At 43.5% G+C, this 17,544-nt stretch overlaps 2 protein-coding genes across 3 annotated transcripts in view; one reads left to right on the forward strand and one right to left on the reverse strand.

Moving 5' to 3' along the window:
• The window catches only part of znf609a (zinc finger protein 609a), a 44,166-nt gene extending 39,406 nt beyond the window's left edge, over positions 1-4,760 (reverse strand). For both annotated transcript variants that reach the window (XM_030053611.1, XM_030053612.1), the window contains exon 1: positions 4,385-4,760. The gene's annotated coding sequence lies outside the window, so the exon portion shown is untranslated. The remainder of the gene's footprint in view (positions 1-4,384) is intronic.
• Positions 4,761-11,413: 6,653 nt separating this feature from the next.
• Positions 11,414-16,709, forward strand: LOC115360150 (uncharacterized protein CFAP97D2). The gene is made up of 5 exons (XM_030052823.1): positions 11,414-11,506; positions 13,254-13,334; positions 14,014-14,132; positions 15,703-15,886; positions 16,581-16,709. Exons 1-5 carry the CDS (start codon positions 11,414-11,416, stop codon positions 16,671-16,673), a joined length of 570 nt encoding a protein of 189 aa, XP_029908683.1. The 3' UTR covers positions 16,674-16,709.
• The last annotated feature ends 835 nt before the right edge of the window (positions 16,710-17,544 follow it).

A 17,544-nucleotide genomic window follows, 5' to 3' on the forward strand; every position in this document is an offset into this window, starting at 1 on the left:
CGACCCTCTCGCTGACTTCCGCCGCCGTCCGTAGCGCCACATTTGGATGTTGTTGTCAAAATGCCGGTGCTGTTTCATACTGCGCTGTCATATTTCTGATCTTCTGTCTTCCTGTCGTTTCTGCTGTCACTGAGTGAGTTTTGTGCGATGTGTGTGTTTTGTTGTCGTCCGTATGTGGGCGTGGCTTGTACGCACAACTCAGTCAGTGCGACGTAACGTCCGCTGCGCAAAGGATTGTGGGTCAGAATGGCCAGAGCAGCATGCTGAAATCCATACTGCGAAATCTGACCGGATGTAGTAGAACATCCTGGTACAATTGGCATACTGCATCTGACGCACTATGTATTGGGACACACTAAATCTTTTTTTCCCTACTAAATAGTATGGTAGTATGAGTATTGGAACGCAGGGTCAGTCTCTCTCTGGCTCACGCTCACACGCACACGCACACGCACACGCGCACACACACACACACACACCTATCTTGCTACAACTAGAGTCTGTATTACTACAAATAATTTGTTACCACTGCTTCTACTGCATTTTTTAGATGTTTGCCATTTACCTTGTGGCTTTTCAGTGCCATCCTCCTCAGTCTAAATATTACAATAATATAGTGGAGGGGCACCATCAGTTCTAACTATGTAAAATCAGGCTTTGATTTCCGTTTTAATTTTATGTCCCACAGCTGGTGGAAGCTGCTGGCTTGATCTGTATGTGATTAAAAGGAGGTGGATCGTAATGCAACCACAGACAATGTTAGCTACTGGTTGAAGTATTTATTTTATATCACCTCAACAAGCCAACAACGCACATACCTAAAACACAATAAATCATCTCAACACAGCCACAGCAGGGTTTATGCTAGACTTTTTATTTTGGTGATATTCCTGAAGTCTGACCAGACATAAGTATCTGACGTGTGTTTTGTAGCGTTACAGATATAAAACTTACATTTGAAGCATCTTTAGATAAGTAGTAGCAATTCGTTTTCAGTTGCATGAGAGATGAATTACATACAATTACATTTTGGAGACAAATTAAATGAAAAATAAATAAATAAATAAATAAATAAATAAATAGAACAGTAACTACTTTAGCCAATGTGGCACTTTCTTCAATGTGCTTGTGGAGATTTGAGGAGGAGTTTTTGAAGAGGAGATAGTTTTCGTGGACACAGCAAGCACTGAGTTATGTAATTTGTCTTTTTCAGATTTTGGCAAAACCCTGTGTCCAGGTGTGGCCACTGGCCAGGAATTTGTGCTGAAAACGGTTGAACTTGCAGGTTAGAAAGGAGAGAAAGTAGAATGAGGATTCTACTCTCTCCTTTCTACACTGTTGGCATCTTGGCATTTGCTGTAAGGTGTTTCTTCTATCACTGCATTTAGAGCAGATAAGAGACTTGAAACAAGGGTATAAATGGCAAATAAAAACATGAAATGTACTCAGTTATGACTATCTTTTCCCCCACAATTGCGCTAGTAATGCCTGCTGAAGGTCTATTAAAAAAAAAAAAAAAATCACTCTAGAAGCTGGACGCAGCAGCAGGGAAAAGGTGCAGGCACTTACTGCACATTTCCTCCTCTCCTGGTCAGGGGGACGAAATTTTGCTTTGACCTGGAAATAAGCAATTTCAGTGGTAGCTATCCTTGTTAAGTTGTTACTGGTGTTCGAATCAGACATGACCGAGAACTACAGCTACAGCTAGACAAACAAAAAGAAACATTTAGACTTTAGGAAAGCTGAGGATATGCTGCATTCAGGTATCCTTGGGTAGTATTGTTTGGTATTGTACAACTGCAGCACGCCTAGCCTCCACATCCATGCTTAAGATTCATTTTCTCGCAATACTGTGGCCTGATGGAGAGACAAGTGAAGCCCTGCAGCCCACTGGAGTAAACACTGTGATTGATAGTGGCGAAAAACAGTTGCCTCTTCAGTTGCGATGCCCAACTTTGGCCAATGTTTGACTAATGTGAACAGCTTCCAGAGCAGACCACTAACTCAGATCTGTCGCTGCCGGCAGGGTTTGGTTTTTGACATGCAGTCACGACAGAGTCCAGTGGCTCCACAACTAAGAACCAGCTTATGAACTGACTCAGTTCATCAATTCAGGATCCTGATTTACAGCTATCACAAGGCCAGGAGAGAAGGATAAACTCTGCTACCCTTATAAATCTGTCAGAGTCAAATGAGGACATCTCTGCCTCTGGCTCCTTTCCTTCTCCACAGTCCTCACTATTCTCTCTGCGTTTACTGATACTGCAGCAAATGTCACAGAAAAAATAAAACATCAACTCTGGTATAAATGGACCTGGAGGATGTTTTCCATCAGGCGTAACAGGCCGAATTCATGGAACAGAATTCACTGATTTACATTCTCACATTTTTTTTCCACATAGTGTGGTGAGAATTAATGTTTTCCTCAGACATTGCCTGTCTAACTAGTTCACGTCAAAACAGACTCCCAACAGAAAATTAGTTTACAAGATCTCCTGTGGCACAAAGACATCATAGCCAGCAGTATTCAACTTACTCAACAAACATGACCAAATCAATACCACACACTGAAGACGGCCTGCCACAAAGCCACTTGTACCAGGTGTACAACAACAGGACCAGGAGACTGATTCTCATGGTTCAGGGGAACAAATAAAACAAAAAGAGTCTGCCATGCACAGAGGCCACTTTACACAGGATTCACCAAGAGCCTGCACTTACAAAGAGATTTAATGTGAAGACAAACATGCTTTCCCCTCGCACTTCATTTCCTCTTTTGTTTTCATTCATACATCTGAACCCCTGTGTTGTTTCTAAGTGAAAGGACTGCCTGTCACTATAATAGCAGCACAATGTCGCATTAAACCCCGGTAATACACACATTTACAGCAGGTGAAGTGATTATCACACACACCGATTGAGTAACTTAATTCCATTTACACAGTTTCACTCACTCTGGCTTGGACTCTGTCTTTCCCCCCCAGCACCTCAGTCTAATAACTCGCTGCAGGCCTGCAACCACTGGCTAGCGTTATGCAACCATGCTAACCTTGTAATATCTACAACCCATTATCCACATTAATGTGAGTCTCCTCCTGGTTGACACTGACCGAAATTGTGTATGAAATATAACGCAAAGCAACGCATTAAACTGGACTTGACGATGCTGTTCAAACAAAATCCATCGCTATATCATCATGTATCGCTAGTTAGCATTTAGCAAGCGATATGGATATTTGGATGGCTGATTGTTTTTGGTTATTTGGGTTAAGAGTAGTGGTTAAAAATGCAACAATGATAACTTGCGTGGCTAAAGTTAAAACAATGGTAATGACAATTATAAGTTAACGTTTTACATGATCGTTGTAAACATGGCTCGGTCCCGCGGAGCTAACGCTAGCTGAGTTAGTGGGATTGAGTTAGCTGAGGCTGGCTGGCCTTGGATCCCAGTGTCATTTACATAACCTTAATAATAACGTCTTATTCAACTTCTAACCGGTTAATATTGGCGACAAACACCTTCTGTAACATTATCTGTAGGGTATAGTTTTTAAAAAATGTGAGGTTATTAAGCACTGCCTTGAGAGCGACACCGAGGCCCGCCGTGGCCCGCTACCCGGCTAACGACATCCATTATCGGACACTGTTTTACCAGCCTCGGTCAGATTTCAGCATACTCCGTCCAGTTTTCATAAAAGCCAGTGATTTGGTCAGAACGCACACACAAACTAAGAAGTGATTGGCATCAAAATAACTAAGAAAACACACACCTATCGATGGTCTCGGTGACATATCGCCACGCAAATCCTTCGTGTGATCTGCCACCACCATCGATGCAGTGCTTTCAACCTGCACGTCAAACCCCTGGGTCCATTATCGGACAGCAGCTGGCTTTCTCGGTTTTGTTTTGGTCTTTCCCCGAGAAATGGTTCCCGTTTTCAACTCAACTCTTTAATGCCTGGTAGATATTGATCTGGACTGGAGCAGTGATATCTACAACACCTGTGCAGGTTAACGCTGTGAGCTTGGGAAACACAAGGAGCCGTATTGTGCTGGCTGCAGCAAGTCGCCAAACGTTCACCTCTGAATCGGAGAGCGTAAACTCAGAAACCTGTTTGTGTTTTAAAGACTTGTGAACATGTGTGTGTTGCTTACTGAGTGACTGGAGGCTCTACCGGTCAAATTCTGCAGAAAAGGGGGAAGAAGCGGGTCAGACGGGGACGTGTCCGATAATGGACGCATGTACCTTAGCCCCCCGGTCTCTCTAGACAAAGACGGCAGTTAGCCTGGCAAGCTAACCCGGGATAGCTACCAGGCTATCCCGCGTTTCAAAAAAGTGGATCAAAATCCCACCAACACAGCCGATTTCAACGTGCCTACTCACCCCGTTTGGAAACCCTATCCGACCAATGTTCATGTACACTCCATAGGGCACGATAATCCCGGTGAAAGCAGTTTTTTAAAAAGCTCCCAAACTGGTGGATTGAACGGGCAGAGCAGTCAACGTGCTCCCAGTTCACTGGAGCGCAGCCATCACACGGTCACATCCCCGAGAAAACTGGAAAACAGCGGGAAACACCGACATCTGAGTCCGTTTTCAGGCCCGGACGAAAAACAAAGCGGATCCCCGGTATTCCATGACAGGATGCGATATTCCAGGAGTTCCCAGATCAGCGTTATTCCTGTTTACAGACACACAGACTGGGAAACACCAACAGACAGACAGACAGTACACTGACTGGATCTAAATGGCTGTTAGATGCAATGCAACCGAAAACCCGGAGAGCTGGATGCCTGGTGTCACTGGACTGGAGACCGCACACCGGACTGCTCCCGCTGGCCCGCTCCCACCGGACTGGATCCACTGGAGCGGAGTCACCGGGCTCCCCGGACCGGGATCACTGGATTCAACGGACTGGATTCGGCGGAGATAGTGGACTCACTGAACCGGACAGGTCTGACTGGACTGGACTGGACTAGACTGGATTGCAGTGGACTGAACTGGACTGGACTGGACTGGACTAGACTGGATTGCAGTGGACTGAACTGGACTGGACTGGACTGGTACCACCTGGCATGATTAGATTGGCCCGGATTGTGTTACAATAGTTTTGTAAATTCCATTAATTTTTACTGGATTTCATTTTTGTTTTGTTTTGTTTTGTTTTGTTTTGTTTTCAGTTTAGTTTCAGTTAGTTTCGTACAACGGAACATTAGGGCCATTGTGTGTGTTGGGGGGAATTACCAAGCCAGGGGAGGGTGTTGGGTAAAATTTCAAGAAAACAATGTGGTAAATTTACAAGAAAAAAAAAAGTCATGATCTTATGAGGGGGAAAAAAATATTTGTGACTTGAATCTCGGAAACTCTGATTTTTTTTTTTTTTTTCTCTGAATATTACCCCTCTCTCCCCCGGCTCCATAATTTCTTTTTCCCTAGAAGGACAGTAATGTTCTAAATTCTAGTTTCATATTCGGTTAACTCATTTTTTTTTCACACCTTATTTCAGTTTTTAGTTCAGTTTTAGTTAACGAAAATAACCTTGTGCTGCAGTTGACCGGACTCAACTGCTCTTACTGGAACGGACGCAGTTGTCAGCTCGAGTTAACAAACTTACTCATTCCTGTTGTTGTAGTTGAACCGCGCAGCCTGAGACTGAGTCAAGACCAGAACGAAATGAGTCCCTCTGAAAATCATAACTCTGTGCTGCGTACTGTGTGACAAATCAGATAACACGGGGCGCAGAGAAATCAAACCAAGGGAAACAGTGGGCTAAAACACAACCAATCATCATATCAGTCAGTCACTGGTTTCAGTGGGGAAACTGATGACTTATTCTGGCTCAAAGAAATCATAATACACTGATTTTCACACACACCCACAAATCAGAATGGTGCACTACCTCATTTCCACACACTCAGTGGAATGAGGTGTGAACTTGTGGCATTTAGCTGTGTGGGTGTGTGTTGCAGACACAGTGATAGTGATGACAGACAGAGTTTTTCCAGTTGAGATAAAAAAAAAAAAAGAAACTAAATGATGGGCCCCTTACTCTAGTAAAAGTGACATCAGCTTCACCGTGAAAAACATGCTTCATTTTTTTTTTTTTCTCGCTCAGCTTGGATGTGCAGTGAAGAAGACCTGGCAGCGCTGCAGGCTGTGTAGGAGCTTCCTCACCCACATAATGGCATTTGCTCCTCCAAGGGAACGTAATAGATCCTCCAAGTTTGACCCATAAATTCCTTCCCCGTCCTGAGACCGAGCTCCGCCAGAACCGCGCTCCTCCAACGTGAGTGAAGAGGATCTGGCTCGGCTAATAACACAATCTTGAGCAGCGTCCCGAAGCTGAAAAATCTAAAGGTTTTGAAAGATGCGCAAAATGTTTAGGATCCATTATCCTGCTCTCTAGCTTGCTGCGTGGTGGAAATACTTTGGACTGGTTCAGACTGACCTCCAAAATCTGTTTTTTTTTTTTGTTCCTATCCAGATTCTATCCAGATTGTATCCAGATTGATTTTAGAAAGTCTGGACAGCTAAAAACCGCATGGAGTGCGATTTTTGCAAACCAGATCCAAACCACATTCAGAGAAGTGACTTCACTGCAGTCTCCCCTGTGTTATTACACAATATTTCACATCTTTCTGTTTCTTTCCCTGCTCCCTAATGACGCTGAAAACTCTCTGCCATAACATCCCATCAAATCCTGGAGCAGTTTGTCAGTTTTGTTCAGTCCAGGACAGGAAATGTCTACTTCAAAATAAAACCCGGCACATTTTGACTTGATTTGACTTTTCTGGTCAAACAACCACCTACACACCTCTCTCTCTCTCTCTCTCTCTCTCTCTCTCTCTCTCTCTCTCTCCTCACACACACACATTCATTAAATGCATGGATTTGAAGCGGGTTACCACAGCAACAACAATATGATAATGTTGGTTTTTGATGAGTACCATTCTCCTTGTCTTGCTCCTTATACCTTCTTTGCACACACACACACACACACACACACACACTTTCATGCACGCATGCACACACACACACACAAAACAGCATCGGCAGCAGTGTGTGTTGACAGAGAGAGCAGAAAGCGCTAACACACTAATCACACACCTACGACTCAAAAGGTGTTTTGTGTGTGTGTGTGTGTGTGTGTCCCTCTGATTTCACTTTTAATCAGTGCACAGTGCAGAGGGGTAGAGAGCCACATTTACATTTTTATTTGAATCCTCTCTCTCTCTCTCGTGTGATTATCTGAAGGACTCTCGCCCGGTTCATTACACAGACGCTGGACGCCTTCAGGAGCGAGCGCCACTGGAGGAGCCGCTGGAGGAGTGAAGGAGGAATGAATGAGGGAGTAATGAGGGAATAACAAACAAGCGATGAAGGAATAATGAAGGAGTAATGAATAAAGGTGATGGCCCGACTCCATGACCAATCAGCCGAGCCGAATCAAGCAGCTTTTTTCCTGTTTGCTCCTGGCAGTCTAAAACAGAAACATGCAAATTCTCATATACATGTTTCTTATGTAATTATCCTCCATATACACAGACATTAAATAGTCTTTTGCAAATAAACTGCAGTAAAAAGCAGTAGCCACACGAGTGCACATCCCTGTCAATGTTATATCTGACTTGATGTGAACCGTTTTTAAAATTCAAAATAATTATTATTATCCAGATAACCTTGTCGGTGTAGTAATTAAAGCCTGTATGAATGATGCTACCATGGGAGTCTATCAGGGAAATGTCAGGGTGGTAACTCAGTAATGGGGTCAGTATGACAGTATGAAAGCAGGCCATTAAGGCCAGATCAGATGGGATCAGATCAGATGGGATTGATCACATCAGGTCAGATCAGATCAGAGAGTTTTTGCCCGGTGAGACGCGTAAACAAACACTGACACGGCGGATCAATGGCTCTGATTACTGCGCTAACGGGCTCGGCTGGCCCGCTCTGCTGGGAGCTGGCAGCCACCGAGGATAAAAGCATGTCAGCGATTAAGAAAGAAAAAACTCTGCCATTGACATTGGAGCCGTTTAGACAACCCTGATGTGTCCTTTCTCTCTCTCTCTCTCTCTCTCTCTCTCTCTCTCTCTCTCTCTCTCTCTGTCAGCTCTCCTGTCTCTCCACAGAGCAGTCTAATAAGCAGACTTCAAAATAAATGGATTCCCCACGGCGTTTCATCACAGCAGGAGAACATACACCCACTCAGTAGCAAAACATGCTCAGTTAATCCCGCACACACACACACACATGCACACACACGCACGCGCACACACACGCAGCTGAAATCAAAGGACATGCTGTTCTGAATGCTGTGTAGAGCAGCATATTGAAACATTTCTTTGAAATCTGCCCCTGGCCTCCAGTCTCATCTTTATTCAGAGGAAAAGCTGAGTATAACTAAACGTTTACTGTCACTTATATGTGTGTGTGTGTGTGTGTGTGTGTGTGTGTGTGTGTGTGTTGTTAGTCTGCAGTGACAAACTGTTTGAAGAGGTTTTTACAGTGGATTCCATTTATCGGTATGGCATTATAATCTGTACTTTCTTTATATAGACTCATGTGCAGCAACATAAGCCTGTTACAAGCAACTAATGGAAAAGCAGGTCGAAGGTCAAAGGTGACAACACCAACATGACAGCCATTTTGAATGCTTGACATGAGGGAGAGGGGAACGTATGTGGGTTCCCATGCCCTGTGTTCCCATGCCCTGTGTTCCCTGTGTGATATTAAAGTGGTATAATGTATAATGAGTGTAATACATCCACCAAGTCTGGCTCGTCAACTCCTTCAGCATCACAAGAACGAGAGCATCACCGGGAGAGTACCGCTGCAAAATGAACGAAGTCGACAGACCAGAGAAGAACATGATATTGAGCGGCAACACAAAGCTGAAAAACTGTTTTGAGGGATGAACAGCGACACACGTTTGTTTCAGTTTCACTTTCAGCACGCTGCTGTCCAAAATGGTTGAACTAGATTCAAGATTCAAGATTCAAGATTCAAGATTCAAGATTTTTATTTGTCACATGCATGAATGTACGTGTACAGCAGCAGTGAAATGTGGTGGAAACTACTCAGCACTGTGCAATAAAATAAGAATAAAATAAAGATAAAAATAATTAAAAAAAAAAAAAAGATAAGATAGAAAGTATATATACACTATATATACACTTACATAGATAGATAGATAGATAGATAGATAGATAGATGTACTTTATCGATCCCAAATTGGAAGAGAAATATATATCTTTAGAAAAATTAAAAACAGCAAGAAACAAAACAAATAAAGTGGATCAATACAAAGAATATATATAAAAAAAGAAAAAACCTTTACATACCCTTTAAGAGAAATAAAAGCTAAAATATATCTATAGAATATCTATAGACTGTTTACCTTTGACTCTTTGCATAGACTGTATGTATAATGAAATATATCTGCAAAATAGCTATTGAAAAGAATATATAGAATAGATGTGTACCCATTATGTGCAATTTTAAGTATAATTTCCTGATGTACTGCGTGGCAGACTCTAAGACTTGGTTCAGTTGATGAACCAGACTTGGTGGATGTATTACATTTGCACAGACCAACAAAAATCCAAACTATCACTGTAATGTGATTTTTTCCCCCCCATTTTCAAACACCATTTTGGATCATCTGTCAATAGAGATTACAGAGAGGATGTGCAAAAGGAAATCGGCTCTTTGCAAGATAAAAACACACTCCAAGATGAAAATGGAAGATGACAAATGATACAGATATGGTTGTGTTTTTTTTTTTTTGGACTTGTACGTGTTGCTATTGTTAATTCATCCAAGTTTTACTCCTGCACTGAAAACACAAAGACCACCCTATCACCAAAAATCATGAAAACAAGACTCTGACAGCTCATAACTTGTGGGATTTCCTATTCTGCAGAGAAGGAGGCTGCTGCGTTTTTCCCTTCAGCGCACAACACGAGGACACTTCCTCACCCAAATGATATTGACTCTGAAAATGCGGACGTCCCACCAAAATGATATGTTTTCTGAAATGTGACTGAGGAAACTGAGGCTACAACCAGCCGTGAAATAGATGACTGAGGTTTGGGTTTCATACCGGCCATTCTCGCCAAGAAACACAATACCGTGCAGAGAGAGAGGCCTGGCTCGCTGCTCGCTTCTCTCCTTCAGTTTAACTGGACCTGACGGCTTAATAAGAGGAGAAAGTTGTTTGTCTGTGAGCTTGTCTGTCGTCATTATTTCCCCCTCTGGCCTGTGTAGTCTCCATGGGGAGAGCTGGAAGAAACAGACTTTCTTGTCAGATTAATGTATTTCTATGAAATGGAAAGTTGCATTATTTTGAGGTTAACGTACACACCAAACATCTGCATCTGATGTTTTACTTTGAAGCGCTGTTTTACTGTATCTTTTATAGTTTGAGCTTTCCCTTTATTATTTTTTGTTTCTGTCTTTATCTTTTCATGTTTTATGACTGTTGAAAATATTACCATGCCAAATACAGTTATTTGAATTTGATTAAATTGAATAAAGGGTAAGAGGGAGAGAGCGGACATAAAAACATTGTCAAGTGTATTGTTTATAGCCTTTAATTTTGTATGTTTTTGTTCATACCATTCACTCTCTCTCTCTTTGAAAGACAGACAGGAGACTGAAGTCAAAGTGGATGGCGCCCTCTGAAGGTCGGCCCCGGTGCAGCAGGACAGTCAGCTCACACACACACAGTCTTATTTCATGAGTCTGGTAGGTTGAAAATGATTACATGACAAATGCCCACTTAATTATTTAATTTAAAGCAAATAATTCAAGTGTAGAGCAGCCATGTAAGCTGGCCAAGATACAAACTGCAGCAATATACTTATATGGAGTGCAATGGTATTCGGAAATAAATAGTTAAATCAATAAAAGCATAAAAACACATTTGACCTGTTCCCTGATATGCCAGAATTCGTTAACCTGAGTCTAATTTATGTAGAATTAAAAATTAAATATTATTATCTGATAATGATATCTAAGTAAATGAATATAAATAAATAAAACTGCTAATGAAAATATATAGAAGGTCTCAGGCAATAGATAGATAGATAGATAGATAGATAGATAGACTGATTGGCTGACAGCTGATACTGACAGCTTGACCAACTTCTGTGTGTGTGTGTGTGTGTGTGTGTGTGTGTGTGTGTGTGTGCGGACTCCTCCTCCCCCCTCCTCAGTGAGGTTAAACAGATCAGCTCAGTAATAATTAATAGGAACTTTATCTGGTTGCAAGATAAGACATAGAAGGGGTAACTCTCCATAGCAACAACCCCCAGGCCAGCACACACACACACACACACACACACACACACACACCTCCTGCTGGCTCATACCTTGTGTGAGCAGCAGTGTGTTTGCTGTCAGAGCGGCAGCATGCATCGGTCCTACCAGCCGATGAAACCTGTGACCAACCGCTACCTGCAGCGGCGATGGGACCAGAGCAGCTACGAAGACCACAGGAGGAAGGTAGGAGGATGGAGGATGGAGGATGGAGGTCACAGAGCTGGTGATGAAGGGTTAGTGAAGGATCTGAGAATTGGTCAAAGATTGAAAGACTGGTGAAGGATGGATGGGATGGAGATGAAGGGTTGGTGAGGTGTCAGTGGTTTGGAGGTGAGGGTTATCGAAGGACTGGGTATGGACTCAGGCTGGCTGATGAGGTGAGTATCAGTGAGTTGGTGATTGAGAGAGTAAGGGATTAGAGGGTTGGAGGTAAAGAGTTTGTGATGGATTGAAGGTGTGGAGATGCTGGGCTGGTTGATGAAGCATCTGGAAGCCGTTGATGGCGGGCTGGTGAAGGACTTGCTAAGGGATCACTGGTGGCAGGTTGAGGGTTGGTGAGCAAACCAAAGGCTGGTGAAGAGGGTGGAGAGATGTCAGAGGGCTGGACATGAAGGTTTGACTAATGAGGCACCAGTGGGCTGGTGATGGAGGGCTGGTGATTAAGAGTTTGTGAGGGATTGAAGGGTTGGAGATGCAGGGCTGGCTGATGAAGCATCTGGAGGCTGTTGACAGAGGGCTGGTGAAGGACTGAGGCATTGGTGAAGGATCGCTGGGTTGGAGGTTCAGGCTTGGTGAAGTTGGCAAAGAAGATGGAGCAATGTCAGAAGGCTGGATGTGAAGGTTTGACTAATGAGGTATCAGTGGGCGGGTGATGGAAGGCTGGTGAAGGATCACTGAGCTGGAGACAGGGGGTTGATGAGGAATTGAAGAATGGGTAAAAGGTTGCTGGATTACAGACTGGGGATTGGCGATGGACTACATGGAATCGTGGAGAGTTGGACATAAAGGCAGGTATCTGTGGACTGGTGATGGACATTGAGGTATCACTGGGTTTGTGACAGAGAACTGATGAAGGACCAGGTGGGTTGGTGAAGGACTGAAGGGCTCGTGAAGGATCACGGGGTTTTTGAAGGATCACAGGATTAGAGATGGAGGCTTGGTGAAGAATCTAGGAGTTGGACATAGAAGGCTGACAAATGATTGATGGGTAGGAGATGAAGAAATGTTGGAGAAGTCGATGTGGAGGGTATCTTGGTGGTATCAGTGGGTCAGTGATAGAGCGTTGGCGAAGGATCGTTGAGTTGGAAACGAAGGGTTGTTGTGGCATCGAAGGGCGGGTTAAGAGTTGCTGGATTGTAGATGGATTGATGAGTTGGAGATGGAGGAATGTTGGAGGACTGGATGTGAGTGGCTGTTTAACGAGGTTTCAGAGGGTTGGTGAGGGACCGCTGGGCTGGAGATGGAGGGGCTGTGATGGACTGGTGATAGAAAATTGAGGAAGCATCAATAGAGAATGCATGCGATTTCTGAAAACTATAGATCAGATGCTCCTTGTCCGAATACTGAGATGGTCAGCCTGTTGAACTGCGATATAACAGCTACATGTCCTCTTTTAGTGGTTGTTCAACTGCAACCAAATGTTCCAGAGTTCACCTTAGATGCTCCTTCATATTTATTGATTCATTTCAGTCTAAATGCCATACATGTCGCTACGACTAAAACTAACTTCCCCATTGGAATTGGTTGCATGTACTGTTGGTGATCTAGGAATTTAAGTTGCACTTGTTCTAAGTTTGTTGTCTCACACAGATGTTTAGAGTGTAAATATTAACTGTAGGTTCAGTGGGTTGAGTGTTTTCTAGTGTTTTCCAGGATCAGGTTAGGCCACATCCACAGTTTTGTTTTTAGATAGCTGTCATTTCCTCTCCAGGTGAACTTTGCCCAGCCCATAGTGGACACCAGGGGCATGAAGACACCAGCTCACGTCCAGCTCAAACTCAAGAAGCTGCAGGTCAGTAGACACACACTACCTACCTACCCACACACACACACACCATTTCAAACCCCACCACCAGCTGTAGCTCCAACAGTAAGCATGATGAGCCAATCAGTAACAAGATGCATTATCTGTCAGGGTTAAATTAAAATTTGGTAGTATAGCAGTTGTGGCATTTCAAAGTTGCCGTTTCCCACATTTAATTTAGCACTTGAAAGTTTTTTGTTTTTTTTTTAAAGCTACAGCAGAGCGAAAAGTATCATCTCTCCCGGGTTCGTCAAAGCCACACCATTCGTGTCTGAGATATCACATTTCAGTGTAAAATTTGCACCTTTGGTTGTAGTGCCCTCATTACACCAGTCAGAGTAATGTGTGAGGACAGCTAGATGTGTAGCAAATTTCCTGTCAGCTTGATTTAACAGTGTAGGAGTTAGAGGCTTTCAAAGTTAGAAATGTTGAACTTTAGTGATGGTGCCTTCATCAGGGCAACAGTGATATTTTACACCTTCCAAACACTGACAAGATGCATCACCACCACGGCGTCTTGTCAAATATACATTTATTTGTGTGAAATTGCATGAAAGTAAAGCAGAGTGTTGATTTAAAAAAAAAAAAAAAAAAAAGAGCATGAACTTTCCTCCTGATTTTTAAAAAGTGCTCAGCGTCTGTTGAACTCTTGGTTTCCATGATTCAGCTGCAGGATGAGCGTCTGTCCATCATCGACAGAGACAACCGCTTCCTCGCCTCCAAACTGGCTGAGATCGCTCGCTCTCCAGGCCTGGTGGACCACAGGAACCCGTACCAGCAGAGGAGGTGGGACGCTGCTGTTCGCCAGTCAGCTGTCTGATGGTGAACAGCAACACTGGCACACATGGCTGCTGCTGCTGCTGCTGCATTCGTTCATTTGGCAAATGAATGAATCACAAATACAAAAATTCTGCACTCATGATAAAGAGAGAGTCTTCACATTAAAATATGATGTCAAGTCATTTCTTAAATTATGTTACATCTTTACGTTACCTTGTTTCAGGTGGTACTTTATGTCAGGTCATCACGTTTTGTCATGTAATGTCACTGTATTTCATGTCACTTTACATCTCGTCATTTCCTGTCATGTCTGTTGCCTGTTTTTGTGAGATTGTGAGACAGGAGACAGCCACCATCTTGCCACTAGTATTTATTCACCGCATTTTTAACATCAATACGGATGCAGTGACTTTAAGCCAGATAAGCGAGTCAAGCTAGTTAGCAGGGAAGCGATCAAACGGAAGTGCGGCACAAAAAAAAAAACAAAAAAAAAAACCATGACAGTTCGACCAGATTTTGGTCTCGATGATCTGTCCTGTCCCATATTCACAAACCTACGCTGTGTCTCATGGCTTCAAGTCCTCGGGTTGGTGTTGTTTCTGTGTTGCCATGGAGACCTGCACCGAGGGTTTGTGTGTCGTCACAGCAACAGCGGGGTCCCGACTCCTCAAGCCTTCAGCCGTTGCCACAACTTTGTCAGCTCGCCGCGTTGGCCCTTTGAATCATTGATGTGACCTGTCCGGCTCTGTTATGGTGTTGAATTATTGATGGGTGGATGTGATGGTGCTGACGGCCCGTCGTCACCGGGCCTCAGTCGACTGTCATGCACGGCGTCCTAACCAGCGGCAGGCAAACACAGGAACCGGAGGAACAAGTGTAGACGCAGAAACCGACTGATCTGCTCCTCCTTTTCTAACCTCTTGGATCACTCTGAGCTCAAAGGGATATTCATTCCATCTATAGTCGGCGTGTTATGAGCTCTGACCCTTGACCTCCTTACTCTTCTTAAAGGAATACTCCAAAGTTTTGGGCAAAATACGCCTTTCTCCAACTTCCCCAGACTGAGACATCATCGATATCATTTTCACATCTGTACGTCCAGTGGTTTGGTTCACCCTCGGAGTCGCTGTAAGGTTTATGACTCCAGGTTATGACACCAGGCTAATGACTCCCATAGACTTCAAGTCTTTATGCTAAGCTAACACGAAATGCTACCCATAGGAGCCAAACCACTGGACGTACAGAGGTCATTTGTTTTGGAGTGTCTCTTTAAGTCAAGCATCAAGTTATTTGTGGGCTATTTAGAATTTTTCATAATTTTCTTAATTTAATTATGCATAAATATGATACATGAGCACATATATGGAAAACATAATCTTCAAATCTACGTTTGCTTTGTGAAATCATGTCTGATGTGCAGCTATTCTGAGTCCCATTAAGGTGCAATTCACTTTACCCACAGGAAGGAATGAAGTCTTAATAAAGTGGATGTATATGTATGCATATATGTACTGCATGGAGGTTAGATATATTTTTCAGACTCTTTTCAACTCTCGTTTCTGTTTTGCCTCATCAGCCTGAATTCTGACAAGAGGAGGGAGGAGTTTCTACTGGTCAGCCGTCAGAATCAGGCCATTTTCCAGCGAATCACAGCCCGCCAGTCAGACTACCGCCACCAGCTCTGGTTGGACGACTGGGAGAGGACGGAGCGGCGGCGGAACGACATCGCCCGATTCCCCCGAGGCCTCCCCAGGAAGCAGGTGAGTCTACACAGCAAAGTATGAATGTGTGTGTTTAAAATGTGAGGTTTAGGGTGTTATACAGACACACCATGACAAGCTGTCTCAGCTAGCTCTCTGTTTGTAGCTACGACAGCGTATCAGGGCCATTGAAAGGGAAAAAAAATAATGGAGCCATCAAATTATACTTGTTAATTGTTGTGTTCTGAAAGCTAATCATATCCCAGGCCAGTAGGAGGCGCTATGCAACTGCTGTTATACAGACAGAGAAGAAAAAGAGAGGAAGCGTCGCTGTGAGTTGTGATATTATTCTCTGTCCAGTGCCTCTTTTCCAAATGCTTCAATACAAATAGAGACCAGCAGACGTGGTGATCTGAGCCCAGAATCACAATCTTCAGAGACGTTGCCGTGACTTGGGCCGATTCAGAAGAAAACCATATTGTGATTCTGGGCTAAAATCAGCAGGATTTCCTTGTTCCTGAATCCCAAAGTAGAATCTGATGAGGTGATCAGCTGCAGGCCCGAGACACGGCGAGCAGCAGCAGAGGCAGCCCATGTGGAGCCTTGGCCAAAAAAGAAGAATGACTTTTCTGAGTTTTTTCTCGGCTCTGTAATTTCTTTTCTCCCTACCATGGCCCTAATTCTTTGCCATAGCAGCCTGTGTGTGTTCTATGTGACTGAGAACGTGGAGCTGGTCTTGTGTTTGTGCCTGCAGAAGTCGGAGAGGAAGGTGAAGTTTGCATCTGCAGAGAGCAACGAGCAGCCGGAGACCAGCAGCAGCACTGACAGCACCGACAGAGAGACATGAAACACACACACACACACACACACACACAAAGATACAGATGAAAGTGCTCTGCTGCTCGCTTGTATTCTCCACCAGATGGCATTAAACACAAGGCTTTGAATCGCAAGTGGCCTCACGTCTGTTTCCAAGTTTCTGGTCTGTTAATTAAAGCTGTGTCTGGGTGAAAAATGAGAAAGACAGAGAAGATTAATGACAATAATTACACCAGGGGAAAAAAAAAACTGTTGAACTGAGCCACAGTTATAAATGAGAATAGTTTTATCCCATGAGCTTATTTGGTTTCTATTATCAGAAACTCCTCAATAAGCAAATCCAGGAAATGTGAGGGAATTAGATGCAGACGTGCTGACACACACACACACACACACACACACACACACACACACACAGGACGCAGGACGGCTCACCTCTCATATAAAGTCCATACAAGTCATAAAATGGAGGGAATAAATAATTGTATCCTCTGACATGCACGTTCAATATTCAGTGTGTGCATTACAAAACTATCCAATTTAACGAGTCACTTGACGAGTTTTACGACCTTGTTTTCTGTGAGGCGAGGGACGCGGTGAGGTCATGTCACTTGTGTTCTATTGTGTCTCATCTGGTTTTTGGGGAATTTTATTTCATCAAGTGGCAGGATCTTAAAATAAAGGCGGATCACACAGCTTGCGTCAACATTAAGTCATTTGCACATTTGTCGAAATGAGATGATTTGCTTTGGACTCGAGTGAAATGAACTCACCTACTTTCACTGACCTACATATGAAGGCTTTCATTTCAAAAAGTGTCTGGTTTGCTTCTTGTAAGGAGGAACTGTTGGCTGATGTTTAGCGCTCAGATGACTCCGTCCTCTGAAACGATGCAGGGC

The sequence above is a fragment of the Myripristis murdjan genome, chromosome 6, assembly GCF_902150065.1.
Source record: "Myripristis murdjan chromosome 6, fMyrMur1.1, whole genome shotgun sequence".
NCBI classification, from domain to species: domain Eukaryota; kingdom Metazoa; phylum Chordata; class Actinopteri; order Holocentriformes; family Holocentridae; genus Myripristis; species Myripristis murdjan.

Coding starts and splice junctions, on each gene's coding strand:
- LOC115360150 (XM_030052823.1), top strand. CDS start 11,414: ATGCATCGGTCCTACCAGCCGATGAAACCTGTGACCAACCGCTACCTG. Junction 13,335..14,013: donor TCAAACTCAAGAAGCTGCAG/GTCAGTAGACAC, acceptor TCCATGATTCAG/CTGCAGGATGAGCGTCTGTC. Junction 14,133..15,702: donor AACCCGTACCAGCAGAGGAG/GTGGGACGCTGC, acceptor TTGCCTCATCAG/CCTGAATTCTGACAAGAGGA.